Genomic DNA, 16,268 nt, shown 5'->3' with positions numbered 1-16,268 from the left:
CGAGTTGATTTCTGCTGTGCAAAGTGGCGGATGGAATTACGAGGAGAAATCGCATTCATCATGACATGTACATTTGCGTATGTTAAATTTATGCCTGTGTGTGCTGTGGACTATTTTTTTTTCTCCCCCCTCCAACACTTTGTCAGTAAATATTCATCAGCTCACTTCCCTCCCTTCATCCCAGCATTCCTGCTTTCGCCGGCCAGAGATAAGACGATCCGCTGAGGAATGTCTGAGCTGGACAAGCGCTGATAAAAGCAAGCTAGGGGCCGGATAGAAATGGGCCTAATTGCGCGGATTAAGAAAAGTAAAACGACTCATCCTTCGTTTAAGCATGATTTAAACACGATCATGAATTTAACATTTTTACTGTTGTATTTTCCACGTTTAATCGAAGTGAGCTGTAATCATATTTTACGGGCATGATTTTAAATAAAAAGTAGTGATAATATTGTATAAGACATTCTAGTAATGCAAATAATAACTGCAATTAAATAAAAATAATCTGTATGTCTATATTTTTATGTATTTAGCTGAGTTAAACTAAAAGGCTTCTTGATTCTTTCAACTTTTTAAAAAAAAGTTTACTTACTGCAATCTTACGACAAAGATTTGAAGTAATAAAATAGTTGAAAAAAGTACAAAAATACAAACAAATGAAAATAACAACAGTTTAATACTTTTCTTAAATGACTTTACGGTATGTCTGATCACTTACTAAATTGAAAGTAAGTTTACTAACAAGATTAAAAACACATACGATAATTATAGTTATGATTTGCAAATAATACATTTCGCAAAAACACTTGTTGGCCTTTTTTTAATTGAGGTTAATGCAATAATACATTCACCAAAATGATTTTCAAATTCAGCAAATGTGGAAAAAACGAGGGAAATTACAGTATATAAAAAAATGGGGGGGGGGATTTTTTTTTTTTTTTTTTAATTTGCAAAAAAAAAGTTTTGTCTACAAAAATGAGCTCGGCTTGCCTCTTAACTGGAACACGTAAGAGGGAGCATATCACTCGTATCCTGCCCTCCCTCTAAAATTAAAATACGATTCAAAATTTCAAATGTACCTGTTTTGTCTGTCGTAGCCAAAGTACATTGAAGTGTTTCCAACCAAAAACGGCATTTAGCGGCCGTCATTTCCTCAGTTGCATTTTAAAAAGAGCCCTTAAGCACAATTGTCTGTGTTGTCCATGCAGCAAAGCCTTCCCCAAGAAGTCGCCGGCCACTCGCACGCCTCGCATGGCCTCCGACTCGGACATCCAAGGCTCCAAAGACGCCGTCATCCAGGACCTGGAGAGGAAGCTGCGCTTTAAAGAGGAGCGCGTCAGCAACGGCCAACAGGTGTGTGCGTGTGTGTGTGTGCGCCCCCCCCCCCCCCCGCATCCCCGCCCGCCCTTTAACATACGGCTACTAACAGTGTGAAACTCAGTGTGTGTGTGTGTGCGTGCGCGGCGCTACTGACACACTAACCGGCGCTGCATCCATGCTTGCAGAGGCTAACGTACGAGGAGAAGATGGCTCGCAGGCTGCTGGGCGCCGACAACGCCGCCACCGTCTTAAAGGCGCAGGACGCCGAGGAGGAGCCCGTCACGCAGGTACTCATACACGCTAGCCCAGTCAAGCGCCGGCGATGGACCTGGCGGGGGGGCTTCCAAGGACCCTCCCGCCCCACATAGTTTCCCTTCCTATTCTCGTCCCAATACGTGTGCACCATTCCCAACTGTAAAAAAAAAACATTTGTGTGGCTGTTTTCGAGAGTCCGTTTCCGTCTTTTCTTCCAGTTTGACTTCCTGTTGGTGTCCCAATACTTTTGCACAGAACATATTGTTGTGTTTGGCTGGTGTAACCGCAATCCTCCCAAATCGTCACTTTTCAACAGCCCCCCCCCCACACACACACAAAATGTGACATTGTCAAGAACATCAAGATTTTGACACATTTGGACTGAAAATATGAAATTGCCCAAATTGTGTCATAGGACGTTTCGGTCCAACGGCAGCGTTATCTTCTTCCATTTTTCACTTGCTGTAGGTGTCCCGATACTTTTTGCAAAGTACATACCGCATGTGATTCTTGTTGGCGTCCCAATACTTTTGTTTAATAGCACCCCAAGTGCGCGTTGTTTTTGTTTTCTTCTACTGTCACTTGTGGTTGATGTGCTAATACTTTTGCTCAGCACACTTGGTGTATTTGAAGTGGTTTTTTTTGGGGGTTCCACCTTCACGTTTTCTCCCAGTACTTTGCGCAACATACGTCTGTATTTCAAAGTGACCATTGATGAGGTGTACAACGTGTGTGTGTAAAGTATCAACATGGTACAGTGGAGCGGCTTGTCCCTCAAGTGACATGTTGCTGCAAAGTGTGCGTGGGCTCCACCCTTTGCGGCTCGTGAATTCCGACAGCCTCCATTTTGTGGATTGGCGACAACACTGTTGAATGGAAGCATTCATCCTGTGCCGGACGGAATTCCTCCTCGCGCGTCCCTTTCGACCGATTTGATCTGATTGATTTTTAGCATTCGTAACTGTCGCCCTCGTTCGTGTTGTAAGAGGAGTTTGCGGCTGCCTGACGAAAGCAAAATAGAGCAAAACTACTTTGAAGGTTCAAAGGGTCAAAGCGGAGTTTCAAAGGAGGGTTTCTAGGTTCCATTTTTCGGCTTTTAGCTTGCCTTGGTCTGGGTTTGTGCGTGTGTTGACCTGGTCAAGACCCCAAAAGTGCCATTGAACCCCTGCCTTCCTTCCTTCCTTCCTTCCTTCCTTCCTTCCTTCTATTCTTTCCTTCTTTCCATCAACCTTCCGTGCTTCTTTCCTTTCTTCCGACCTGTCTTTCATTCCGTCTCTCATCTCTCCTTGTTCCGTCCTTCCCTCCTTTCTCATTTCTTCTTTCTTTCTATCCTTCCTTGACCCATCCTTCCTGTCTTCCTTCCTTCCATACACCCTTAATTCCTTCCCTCATTCATCCTTGCTCCACTGCGCCCTTCCTTCCTCCTGTCTTTTTTCCCTTTACCTTCTTCCTTTTGCTTCTTTTTATACATCTTTCCTTCCTCCCATCAACCTTCCATGCTTCTTTCCTTTCTTCCTTCCTACATCTTTGATTCCTACCCTGATCTGTCCTTGTTCCCTCCTTCTCTCCTTCTTTTCCCTTCCTTCCTTCCTCCCTTCCTTGCATCCTTCTGTCCCTCTTTCCTTTCTAGCATCCTTCCGTCCCTCATTCCATCCCTCCTGTCCGTCCTTCTGTCCGTTCTTTCGTCCTTCCTTCCTTCCTTTCTTCCTTCCTTCCTTCCTTCCTTCCTTCCTTCCTTCCTTCCTTTCTTTCTTTCTTCCTTCCTTCCTTCCTTCCTTCCTCCCTTAATTCCATCCTTCCTCCCCTCATTTTTTCCTTTCCTTGTTTTTATGCTTCTTTCACCTTCTTTCACTCCTTCTTGCTTCCTTTCTTCCTTCCTTCCGTCCTTCCTTCCCTCTTTCCTTCCTTGCATCCTTCCGTCCCTCATTCCATCCTCCTGTCCGTCCTTCCGTCGGTCCTTCCTTCCTTCCTTCCTTCCTTCCCTCTTTCCTTCCTTGCATCCTTCCGTCCCTCATTCCATCCTCCTGTCCGTCCTTCCGTCGGTCCTTTTTTCCTTTCTTCCTTCCCTCCAATCCTATCTTCCTTCCTTCCTCCCTTAATTCCATCCTTCCTTCCCTCCTTTCATTTCTTACTTTCCCTGTTTTTATGCTTCTTTCACCTTCTTTCACTCCTCCTTGCTTCCTTTCTTCCTTCCTTCCTTCCGTCCTAAAAGTATAAGTAAACCCACGTACTTCAATACTAAAACTAAATAAAAGTCTTGCAAGACGTGCCAGGTGTACCTAATGAAGTGAGCACTCTCCCTGCTTCCCCGCCATCGAGCATGCCCGCCGCTTTGCTTGGCGGGAATTTGCGATGGGGCGCTTTTTGAGTTCCACGCCTGCGGCTACGTTAGCGCGGAGCTAATGAGTCATCGCTCTCACTTTGCGTGTCAGGAGTACAAGGTGTCCAGCTTCGAGCAGCGCCTGATCAGCGAGATCGAGTTCCGTCTGGAGCGCTCGCCCGTGGAGGAGTCGGACGACGACGTGCAGCACGACGCCGAGCACGCGGCCGGCCGCGGGGCGCCGCCCTCCTTCCGCAACAAGCTCAAACACTACAAAGTCTTTGAGGGCATGCCCGTCACCTTCAGTTGCAGTGTGCACGGAGACCCCAAACCAAAGGTGAGCACGGCGTGCCTTTTGGACCTTCGGGCAAAAATGAAATGTCAACTGACTCCAATTGGAGGTTCACACTGCGAATGGAAGAGAAACTCCTCGTGTATTTACTCGAAGTACGTGACGCGACGTGTGTTGCAGGTGTACTGGTTCAAAGACGGCAAGCAGATCTCCAAGCGCAGCGAGCACTATCGCATCGGCCGCGCCGCCGACGGCACCTGCACGCTGCACACGGCCGCCGCCTCGCTCGACGACGACGGCAACTACACCATCATGGCGGGAAATCCCGAGGTGGGAGGACGAAAATACACTTTCTTAGAATTTCACCTAAGAAGTACACCTCTCACTCACTTTTCTCTTTTGGGGGGATGATCAATGATACGTCAGGCACTCCACAAAGCAAAAACATTGTTTTTTTTTTTTTTATAAACCAACCAAATTCTTAAGAAAATGCTGCATGTTCCTTAAAAAAGACAACCCATCGATTAAATGATGCGGTGTCCCTCTGTCACAGATTTTTGGGTCACCCACGATAAACTGGGCGGCTGTTTGTTTACTAGCGCCCCCCGGTGACTGCTGCTTGTATTACACACAGGGCCGGGTGAGCTGCACGGGCAGGATGATGGTGCAGGCCGTCAACCAGCGAGGTCGTAGCCAGCGCTCGGCGCCGGGACACATGCGCAGGTGAGAGACAACATTACGCACGCACGCACACACGCACACACACACACACACACACACACGTACTCGTGTCAGGGCCTGCAGCGGCTTGTGTCACACTTCATTTGTGGACCTGTTGTGCTAATGAGAGGGCACGTTTGTTTTGCTTTCCTCTCTCGTGACTGAGGTGGTTGTTGACAGAATGATGATGATGATGATGATGAAGAAATTTGTTCAAATGTGAAAGAAGTTGACTCAGTAGTAATAAGATGTTAAATGAAATAAATTGGTTGTACAAATTAACTAAAAACTGCCATTGCAATATAATTATCAAAATAAAATAATAGTTGGATAATAACACGACACGAATAAAGTCATCATTCATTGATTTAATCATTCTACTCATCGACCTCCAGGCCGAGGTCGCGGTCCCGAGACAGCGGCGACGAGAATGACAACATCCAAGAGCGCCACTTCCGCCCGCACTTCCTGCAGGCGCCCGGCGACCTCATCGTGCAGGAGGGACGACTTTGTCGCATGGACTGCAAGGTGATACCCCCACACCTCCCCCCTCGAAAAAAAAAAAAAGACAATTTAACCACTAAACATAAAAAAGTACAGCCTTTATTTCCAGAAAAACAGTGCAACTTTCTAAGACTCCATCCTTGAGGAAATTGGACTGAATTTCCACGTGAAAAAAGTTATTGCAAACAAATTACCACAATAATAAGATCATTAAATAATATTAATTAATACAAAAATATGATAACCTGCCAGAAAAAAATCCCCAATATTTATACAAAAAATAACAAAACAAAACAAAGTGAAATGTTTCTAAATTAATATGAATAAATAATAATACTAAATTCCAAAATGAAAATCAACATAAAAAAAATCACATTATCAAAATAACTCTATGATTGAATAATAATACTTCATCAATTTTTGTAAAGTGTACAAAAAACAGCATGTTTTTTTAATAATCAATAATTACAAAAAAATGATAAAATTTACAATGACAAAATAACAAAACAATTTAAAAAATCATAATAAATGCCAATATTAGCATTACATTATTTAAAATAGCTGACCCTAACAAATTAATAAAGTAATATGATTACCTTAAAATATATGAAATCGGTAATGCATTTTTTAAAAATAATGAAAAGAATTAAAATGGCACTCTGAAATTAATCAGAGAAAATTGCAAAAGACACAACAATGATGATATAATAAATAGAAATACAATACAATCTATTAAAAAATACTGTGAAAAAAATATTAATAAATAATCTATAAAACTAAATGGGGGGAAGTCATAAAAATACAAAAATGATAATCAAAAGAATAAGAAGAATTGGAGGAGGACCTTCATTTGAGAAAAACACTTGTATTGGATCTCGTTTGAGTCTTAACTCTTAACTCTGCGTTGGGACTATTTTATGAAATCTTTTTCCATTTGTTGTTTTTCTCCTTTGTTTCCCGCTCGCTTGTCGTCGCCTTTTCGGGAATTATTCTCACAAATGTCAAAAGGTAATAAAACACAACGTCTTCCTGCTGTGATTCGAGCCCAGCGTCTGAATGTCAGCGCTATTTATAGCACACAATTTTTGTTTATTTCCACGCCGCATGGAGGCCGCCAAAACTTTCCAGAGAAAATTCCAGAAGGCAGAGTCACGCACATACACACACACACACACGCACACACGCACACACACTAGCACACACAGATTTTAGGCGATTGTTTGTATTTGAAGTTCTGTGCCATCAGTGTAGTACCATTTTGTGCCAACATATTGGGCAGCACTGAGCAAAGAATAGATGCAGGGTAATTAAGAGCAAGAAGAAGAAGAGGCAGAGAAGGTCCCCTACTAAAGTGCAGTAACAGTTGTTGTTCAATTTGTATGAGTTGCTGCTCCGCGTGTTCAAGTAGCAGTTGTTTGAATGTTTATAATGCTAATTTCATGAGCCCGTCTATGGTGTTTGACATTATATCTTAGCATTAAGCTAGTGGGCTTTTTTTAATAATATGGTTGGGTGAACATTTTGGTGTTTAAATATGCCTTAAATTCTCTTTTGATTGATGTGCCCGTTTGGGAGCAACAAACACTGGTTTTTATTTGGTTTTGACTTGTTTGTTTTTTCAAATTTATTTAGTTTGACATCTTTTTTTTTTTTTGTAGTATCTTTGCTAGTTTGTTTTTATTTTGGGAAAAAGCTTATTGTTGTAAATGTTTTAATTTAGTTTGTATTCGTTTTACTTATTTATTTTTCTTGTAATGCCGTGCTTATAGCTGTCAGGTAGGAAGGTCCCGCAGTTTTGATACCAAAAAAAAAAAAAACGTGGCAAGATTTCTGCAAACAAAAATCTGCCGAAACTGAATCATATGAAAACTGAGATTCCAGTCTTATTTTTGTCAAACTATTTTTTTAATGGTTGCCCCAGACTGTGACTTTTCGTGTATGATGGATGCACTGGTGGTTTCTGGCATGTGCAATATGTGTGGCCACACATGGCAGCATTTCTGCCAACATTTCACCGCCCGCCCCCGCCCATGAAATACTCCGTGAAATGCTTCTCTATTGGCATTATGATATGTAAATCAATGCCGTTAGTATACGGAATTTGAAGTATTTTTTTTCTAGTAAGGAAACATTGAAGTGATATTTTATCGATGTCAAATCACCAAAGCGGGGTCAGTCTCATTCAAGCTAGGTCTGGAACATATCCCCCCCCCGCATTAAATACTGGTTCACTGCTTAGACGTCCGCTCAAATGTGGTGTCCCGATTGCAGGTGAGTGGCCTGCCCACCCCGGATCTGGTGTGGCAGCTCAACGGTCAGACCATCCGGCCCGACTCGGCCCACAAGATGCTGGTGCGCGAGAACGGCGTTCACTCGCTGGTCATCGAGCCCGTGGGCGCCCGTGACGCCGGCATCTACACGTGCATCGCCAGCAACCGCGCCGGTCAGAACTCCTTCAACCTCGAGCTTATCGTCGCAGGTAAGCGCACGCTTGCGCAAAAACGCACCATCGGTGACCAACAACATTTCTGGGAAAGATAGGCTTAAAAAATAGCTGAAATATTTCCTGTTTTCCGTCTTATTTAGTCAAACTGACAGTGTCAAACTAATAATGTGCTGCCATCAAGTGGTCAGCAGTGGAATTACACCCACGAAATAAACATGAGACAGAGCAAAATATTTACAAACTGAGCATTAGTGTGATTTTTTTTTTTTTTTTTTTTTTTTGCACGTCCCCCATGCAGCCAAAGAGCTGCACAAAGCTCCGTCGTTCTCAGAGAAGCTCCAGAACACGAGCGTGGCCGAGGGGCACCCCGTGCGTCTGGAGTGTCGCGTCAGCGGCGTCCCGTACCCGCAGATCTTCTGGAAACGCGAGAACGAGTCGCTCACGCACAACACAGACAGAATTAGGTGGGCAGGCGCCTCAGAAAGAAACACAAACATTTTTTTTTTTTTTTTTTTTTTTTTTTTTGCGCTGCTCCTCTCACTGTGTCATTTTTTGACCTAGCATGCACCAGGACAACTGCGGCTACCTGTGCATGATCATCCAGCCGGCCTGCAAGGAGGACGCTGGTTGGTACACGGTGTCGGCCAAGAACGAGGCGGGCATCGTCTCCAGCACCGCCCGCCTCGACGTGCACGGTAAGAAAAAAAACATGGGACACACGAGAGTGAAGATCAGGTCCTGTTTTTTGCAAGCAAAGTTGACTTGTGTCCTGTGACGTGCTGAGTTTGTCTTGTATCCTCGTCTGTGGTGGGCGTGGCCAGGCCAGTGGCAGCATCCGGCCAGCGCGCGAAAGGCCAAACCCTTGCGCCCATCCAGCAGCCGCTACGCCGCTCTGACGGAGCGCGGCCTGGACGTTAAGGCGGCCTTCTTCCCCGACTGCAGCCCTCTGCCGCCCGGATCCCTCGTGGAGAGCGACGACCTGTAGGGGGCGCCCCTACACACCTTCCTGCTTCTTCTATTTTTTTTTTCCCCCTCAAAGTGACTGGCAAGTGCAAGATGGAGAAGGCGAGCGAGCGAGCGAGCAAGCGAGGCCGGGCCTTACAGGATCAGTACGAGAAAGTGTCGGTTTTGGTTGTGGCAAGACGGGAGGTTGTTGTTTGGGTTCGACGCGAACGCTTTTCAGTGTCAGAAATTCTCCAGTTTATTTTTGTATTTAAAAAAAAAAAAAAAAAGACTATTTCCATAGCCAACATTTTAAATTATATCATCCGTCTATATCACAGCAACACGTGTTTCTTTGTTTTGTTTTTGCATGTGATGGTGGACACGCGTGTGTTTGTGCACAGTGCCAAAAACAACATCAGTTACCACTTTCCTGTCCTAAGCGCATTATGATTATTAGCGATTCATCCATCATCAAGCGTGTGCGTGTTTTCCATGCCAAGCCGTGCCTGTATATGGTTTTATCTCCGCCGCCGATGTTATTTTAGTTCATGAACCTTGCAAATAAAGATTCTTACGACAACATCTCTCGCTGTGTAGAACACACACACACAATATTAATGAGTTGTAACAGTTGTATCGGTGTATAAAAAAAATGCTGTCAGGAAAGCGTCTTAGTATGCAAAAAGTTGTGATTTTTCAAGAAAAAAAGTTATTTCAAGATTTAAAACAAAAAGCTTAAGAGAAATAGTACTTTTGCAACATTTTTTTTCAAACATTTTTCAAGAAAAAGTCAACAAAATGTAGTTTGTTTTTTTGCGGGATAGCAAATTTTTCATAAAAAGTCCTGTAAGTTTACATTTTTCTAGAAAAATGTAAGAAAAGTCATTATCAAGAAAAATCGTATTTTTTCAAGATATTAGTCAATTTTCAGTGACTTTTTTCAGGACACAAAGGACTTTAATATTTTTCAAAAAGTCTAAATCTGCTCGAAAAAAATTCGTTTTTCAGTAGTCAATTTTTCGCTGATAACTGACAGAACCGCAGTGACTATGTATGGAAACGCTTTGCACTTCCTGTACAGTAGGTGGCGGTGTTCAGCAAAGAGCTGAAATAACCCTAACCCTGCAACGAATGGAAGAAACAGCATTGATAGTCATGGCAACTTGGGTTTCCGTTTCCACAAGGATTTACAAAACACATGAATCCCCCAGGATTGATCCTTTGGCTTCGAAGCAGTGCGGGATTATGGTTAAGGTGAGCCACTTTAAACTTTTTGGCATTTTGGGACATCAAACAGCAACAGGCAGCCACCAGCGTGCTCTCATGATGAGTTCAATATAGTTGAAGTTGGGAAATAAGTGAAGTTGGACTGTGTTTTGTTAATTTTTTTTTTTTTGGGGGGGGGGACAGACTGACGATTGATGGACTGGCGGAGCAGTGAAATTCACTTACGGACGCGAGGTGGACTGACGATTACAGTTCAGAACAGAAATAATGACGGACGTTGACGGAAGGGTGCCCAGGCCGCTGACGAATGAGGGATCGGAAAAATTGACTGAAAACCTCTGAAAAGTGGTAATTTGTCAAGTCATAATTTATCAAGGATGAAAATCATACTTTTTCAAGAATAAAAAATCATATATAGCGTGAAAAAACGTTTTTTCAGGCCTAGGCAAAATATTGTAATTTTTGAAGGTTTACTGGAAATAGAACTGGAAAGAAAACCCATATTGTGCGATGTGGTTGTCATTTTTCAGGAAAAGTAAAAATATTCTATCAATCCCCCCCAAAAATTGGGAAAAATCTGGCAAAAAAAAAAAAAAGACAAAAATCCAGAAAAATAAACAAAAATCAAAAAAGACCAAAATTGATTAAAAAAAATGTCAATATTGACACAAAAAAATATTAAAAATATAACGTGTGTGTAATATCTGAGAAACATCTAGCAATCTGACCAGAAAAGTGTTATTTGAATGATTGTGCATCCCAGCATGTTTATTTTGTGACGATCAAGAAGACAATTGATGTGATGATGATGATGATGATGATGATGATATTGCGACTAGCGTGGTTTGGAGGTTGGTCCTTAGTTAGCGTAAAGTGCTTTTGCTTGAGGTCAGTAACGTTGTCAGCGTAGGACGAAAACGCTCAAAGGTTGTGAACGCCAACGTCCTCTTGCTTCACCCGGCGTTGCCTTGGAAGGTGGCGGCCAGTTGGAACTTGTTCCTCCTGGCCTGTGTGGGACTGCACGTTGTGGCTGCTGTGGGTGGCGTGGCTCTGAGGAGGGTTTGGTAGCGCTGGGCCTCACGGCGATAGCGATCACGTTCCTCCTCCAGGCTCTTGATGACGCCGGCTAGGCAGCGCGTGGACGCGCCGCCGGCGTCGCCACGGCCGGCGTCGCCACCGCCGCCAACGGTGGCCCGCGGCAAATCCAAGCCCACCACCAGGTCTCGGTCTGAAACACAGACCATCAATTGACTAGATGACATTAAAGTTTACAGTACTCGCGGTTTGGCACCGGCGGATTCAACAATAAAAAAAAAACAAATCTGTATTTTAAAATCTCTTTTTAAATTTTTGTTTTTGGGACTTTGGGTTCCCTCATTTCCCCCATTTTTTTGTGGAAAACACATATTGAATGTTTATCAACGTTTTTGGAGGATTTTTTTTAAAATTAATTTTAATTACTTAAATATCCATGTATCCATTCTCCAAACAGCTTCTCCTCTGTTATTAATAATGATTTTTTTAAAAATGACAGTTATAATTGAGAAAAATGGCATTTATGGTGATGGAGCCTTTGCAACGACGACAATGACGTCAATAACGACAAAAAAACAGCAATGAAAAATATAATAATAATGAGAATTATAACAACAATAATAATAATAACATTAATACTATCAGGAATAATAATAAAATTACAAAATAAAGATAATGAAAATTACAATGCAACATTATAACAATCCATCCACCCATTTTCCAAACTGCTTATCCTCACAAGGATGACGGTAATAATGAAAATTCTGATGATCATCCTTCTCATGATTACGATGCTGATGTAAAGATTTACCGTTGGCAATCATCTTGTCCACTTTGTCCTGCAGCGCGCTCTTCTCAGAATCCAAGAAGGCGACCAGTTCCTCCAGCTTGTCGTTGCGTCCTCTCTCCTCCGCCAGCTGCTCCCGAAGATGACTTTGCTCGCAAACCTCCTGACCAGTAAATGATGCAACACAGCACAGGAAGAAAAAAAGGCAGGTTGACATACACCCCGCAAAAGCAATTTTGCTGCCCAGTGAAACCTTTACGTCAACTGGCGTATGTGTGTGTGTACGTGTGTGTGTGTGTGTGTCCCGCCTCAGGTGGATGTTGGCTCAACATGAGATCGTCTTGCATTCCGTTATGCGGCACTGAATTTAAAGTGAACGAGGGGAACTGTTTCCATTGACCGGGAATTACGTTGGCTGTGTTCACTCCCACGCCGGCGCAGACGGCAATGTTTAACTGTAAAAACGCCACCCACGCGCACAGTTGGACTGCACGAGAATAGGGTCTTGGGTGTACACTGGACCACATGTACTAACACACTTTGGCACAGACCAACACGTAGAATGCCAAAAAGATGACCTACCGCTTTTATTTTGCTAAGGTTCCCCTCCAAGTCTTGGATGACTTCCTGTTGACCCAGGATGACCTCCTTGGAGGCGGACAGCTTCCTGTAGGCCATGTTGAGCACGCGCTCCTTCACTGCCACCATATGAGCCACGGCGCCGTCCTTGCGCGTCAGCTCCTCGTTGCAGGAGGCCAGCTCGGCCGCTTCGTCGCTCCGCGACCGCCGCAGCTCCTCCAGCGTCCGCTCCAGCGTCCGCTGGGCCTCCCGCGCCTCCGCCAACTGCGTCACACGCGACGGTTTTAGAGGCGGCGCCGCGACGACGCCCCGTGTATGCCGACCATCCGCTTACTTGGCCGGTGACGGCTTTCGTGCACCCGTAAGAGAAATCCAGCTCCGATTTGAGTGTCACCAGCTCTTCGTGAAGTTCAACCAGCCTGCCAATGATCAACGTGACATGTTATGTGCATCGAAAAACAGTAAGTCTGACACTAATATGACAAAATATGCATTCAAATTGGGTTTAAAAAAAAAAAAAAGACATCTCACCACAAAACTTTTTTTTTCTTTTTAATATATGGACAAAAAACAAATGGGCAAAGAAACAGACAAAATCTGAAAAAAAGAACAATAAAAAATATAGTAATAGGTCAAAATTTGAACCAAAAAAAAGGGCTGAATCTGACCCCAAAATTTCTTTTGCTTGTATAATGGACCAAAACAAAAACATGGATATGGACAAAACTGTGAAAAGAGCGGTAAATTCTGACCCAGCATAGAAAAAAACTGACAAAAAATGACAAAAATTGCAGACGAAAGGGGAAAAATAATGGACAAAATTTGACAAACAACAGACTAATCATGTGACAAAATGTATGATTGTTACCCCAAAAACCTTTATTTTTAAATAAGTGGACAAAACAAAAACAGAAAAAGTGCAAGAAAAGAGAAAATAGCTGTCAGAAACTGACATTATGCCAAAATGTGGCAAAAATGATGGAATAAGTAGCAACCCTGAAAAAGATCTGACAAAAAATGAGGATGACCTGATTTTTGTTGATGAAACCAACCAACCTTCCATACAAATCGTCGTCATCAGCACGAGGAGGAGGAAGCGGTCTTATGTCAATCGTCTGTGTAGACTGGTGGAGCAAAGCGATGCTGATCTTTTTCCCGCCTGAGATTACACAACAGTTCTGGAAATCATATTTTGCAGAGGATAACGAATATACACCTGGACATTGTTATATTGTATGTCTACATGTGTTGCGTCACTGCATGTGTTCAAATGTCCATTGCTCAAACCTCAATGCTAGTTTTATTAGCCAGTCTGTGGTGTTTTGTATCGTGAGTTAGCATTCAGCTAGTGGGCTTCCCTAACACGGTCGTTGCCACCATCCGGTGCTTCTAATATTTCATAGTAACAGTTGTAGCAAAGAAAGCAAGCTAACAGGAGGGTTAGCCGGTTTTGTTTGTTTCTGATGGCAAATGGTAACTAACACCTGACCTGTGCTGATGAAATGGTCGCCGCCGCCCAGCTGACGAGCCAGCACGGTCATGTACGGTAGCTCATGTGAGACGGCCGCATGACGGTGTCGCTCAGGCTTCGCGGCTGACAGTTTAGCATCACGAAGGCTAACCGTGGTGTGCACCAGATCGCTGCAAGCCAAACACAAAGTCAAGTGATGACGTTGGCATGGGCCATTAATTGAAGTTTATTGCTCAGGGTCCGTTTTTTTTCCACACCCGGCAGTATTTTAAATGCCTCTGATTAATCCCAAATAAAATGCAGATGTTCTAGGAGGCTTTTCCTGCCATTTTTCTTCCAGCTCCAAAGCATGATGCTGCCTCAAAAAAAAAATCCCATATGGATTTTTGTGTAACGAAAATCGGTTAAAATCAGAAATGGGATTTTTGTGTTTAAAAAAAAATCACTTAAAATGGGAAATCATATTTTTGTGATAAAATTCAGAGATTTAACTTTGACAGTGATGAAGACCAACCCGCATGTCATACCTGAAGAGTTTCGCAACCAGCGGCACTGAGTCCATCCCAAAATGGAGTCGGTAGCCAAGCTGGTCCAGACGCTTCCTGAGGCGGCTCCTGGTCTTGTCTATGCTGCTGTCCATGGTTCTGATCCAAAAACCATACTACTGCTGCTGAAAAACCACGTCCGAATTCCGCCAAGCTGTTTTTGAAACTGTCCTGTAAACGGCTATCCAAAGAATGTCACTCACAAACACACAGGCATGACGTCACACCTCTTTATGACCAACATCAAAGCTTCAAACACTGAAGTCATCATAGTTCACATGAAGCGTCCTGGTCATGTGGTTAACCTTACAGTGAGTTAGGCTGAAGTAGGGTTTCAAACTAGGGTTTGGTTTAGAGGTAGGGTTTCAAATTAGGGTTCGGGTTGAGCAGTAGGGTTTCAAACTAGGGTTAGGGTTTAGGGGTAGGGTGTCAAACTAGGGTTAGCATTTAGGTGTAGGGTGTCAAACCCGGGTCAGCGATTCGGTGTAGAGTGTCAAATAGGGTTAGGGTTTAGAAGTAGAGTTTCAAACTAGGGTTAGGGTTTATAAATAGGGTTTCAAACTTGAGTTAGGGTTTATAAGTAGGGTTTCAAACTAGGGTTAGGGTTTATAAGTAGGGTTAGGGTTTAGCAGTAAGGTTTCAAACTAGGGTTAGGGTTTAGGAGTAGCGTGTCAAACTAGGGTTGGGGTTTAGAGATAGGGTTTCAAATTAGGGTTAGGGTTTAGCAGTAGGGTTTCAAACTAGGGTTAGGGTTTAGGAGTAGTGTGTCAAACGGGGTTTAGGAGTAGGGTGTCAAACTAGGGTTAGCATTTAGGTGTAGGGTTTCAAACTAGGGTTAGGGTTTATAAGTAGGGTTTCAAATTAGGGTTAGGGTTTAGCAGTAGGGTTTCAAACTAGGGTTAGGCTTTATAAGTAGGGTTTCAAACTAGGGTTAGGGTTTATAAATAGGGTTTCAAATTAGGGTTAGGGTTTAGCAGTAGGGTTTCAAAGTAGGGTTAGGGTTTAGGAGTAGCGTGTCAAACTAGGGTTGTGGTTTAGGGAAAGGGTTTCAAATTAGGGTTAGGGTTTAGCAGTAGGGTTTCAAACTAGGGTTAGGGTTTACGAGTAGCGTGTCAAACTAGGGTTGGGGTTTAGAGATAGGGTTTCAAATTAGGGTTAGGGTTTAGCAGTAGGGTTTCAAACTAGGGTTAGGGTTTATAAGTAGGGTTTCAAACTAGGGTTAGGGTTTATAAGTAGGGTTTCAAATTAGGGTTAGGGTTTAGCAGTAGCGTGTCAAACTAGGGTTGTGGTTTAGGGATAGGGTTTCAAATTAGGGTTAGGGTTTAGCATTAGGGTTTCAAACTAGGGTTAGGGTTTACGAGTAGCGTGTCAAACTAGGGTTGGGGTTTAGAGATAGGGTTTCAAATTAGGGTTAGGGTTTAGCAGTAGGGTTTCAAAACGGGAAAAAAAACGACCATATATAGTAAGGTGTTTTGCCGGCAGAAAAACAACCATGTATAGTAAGGCGTTTTCTGGCAAAAAACCCCCCGACCATGTATATAGTAAGGTGTTTTTTTGGGGAAAAAAAACGACCATGTATAGTAAGGCGTTTGCCGGCAAAAAAACGACCATGTATAGTAAGGCGTTTTTGGGGAAAAGGCGTTTTTTTTTTTATTTATAAAACGACCATGTATAGTAAGGCGTTTTGGGGAAAAAACGACCATGTATATACCTTCTATCTATCTATCTATCTATCTATCTATCTATCTATCTATCTATCTATCTATCTATCTATCTATCTATCTATCTATCTATCTATCTATCTATCTATCATCTGTCTGTC

The 16,268-nt window shown here is 43.1% G+C and overlaps 2 protein-coding genes across 4 annotated transcripts in view; one reads left to right on the top strand and one right to left on the bottom strand.

Moving 5' to 3' along the window:
• palld (palladin, cytoskeletal associated protein) overlaps positions 1-9,382 on the top strand; it is a 44,043-nt gene extending 34,661 nt beyond the window's left edge. For all 3 annotated transcript variants that reach the window (XM_086047782.1, XM_086047781.1, XM_086047785.1), the window contains 10 exons: positions 1,209-1,353; positions 1,506-1,607; positions 4,008-4,232; positions 4,368-4,517; positions 4,822-4,910; positions 5,303-5,435; positions 7,683-7,890; positions 8,156-8,321; positions 8,419-8,552; positions 8,679-9,382. In XM_086047782.1, coding sequence (XP_085903908.1) covers positions 1,209-1,353; positions 1,506-1,607; positions 4,008-4,232; positions 4,368-4,517; positions 4,822-4,910; positions 5,303-5,435; positions 7,683-7,890; positions 8,156-8,321; positions 8,419-8,552; positions 8,679-8,842 — 1,516 coding nt within the window. In that variant the 3' untranslated portion in view covers positions 8,843-9,382. The remainder of the gene's footprint in view (positions 1-1,208; positions 1,354-1,505; positions 1,608-4,007; positions 4,233-4,367; positions 4,518-4,821; positions 4,911-5,302; positions 5,436-7,682; positions 7,891-8,155; positions 8,322-8,418; positions 8,553-8,678) is intronic.
• Positions 9,383-10,552: 1,170 nt separating this feature from the next.
• On the bottom strand, positions 10,553-14,622 carry LOC147139106 (centrosomal protein of 135 kDa-like). Its single transcript, XM_086047679.1, has 7 exons — positions 14,429-14,622; positions 13,920-14,071; positions 13,487-13,589; positions 12,765-12,849; positions 12,434-12,694; positions 11,876-12,014; positions 10,553-11,257 (listed from the first exon to the last, which is right to left on the bottom strand). Exons 1-7 carry the CDS (start codon positions 14,539-14,541, stop codon positions 10,983-10,985), a joined length of 1,128 nt encoding a protein of 375 aa, XP_085903805.1. The 5' UTR covers positions 14,542-14,622; the 3' UTR covers positions 10,553-10,982.
• Between the last annotated feature and the right edge of the window lie 1,646 nt (positions 14,623-16,268).

Source organism: Filicampus tigris, chromosome 12 (genome assembly GCF_054856515.1).
Source record: "Filicampus tigris isolate MCC_2025a chromosome 12, RoL_Ftig_1.0, whole genome shotgun sequence".
Taxonomy (NCBI): Eukaryota; Metazoa; Chordata; class Actinopteri; order Syngnathiformes; family Syngnathidae; genus Filicampus; species Filicampus tigris.
The sequence above is the reverse complement of the archived record's forward strand: the minus strand, read 5'-3'. Positions and strand labels throughout refer to the sequence as shown.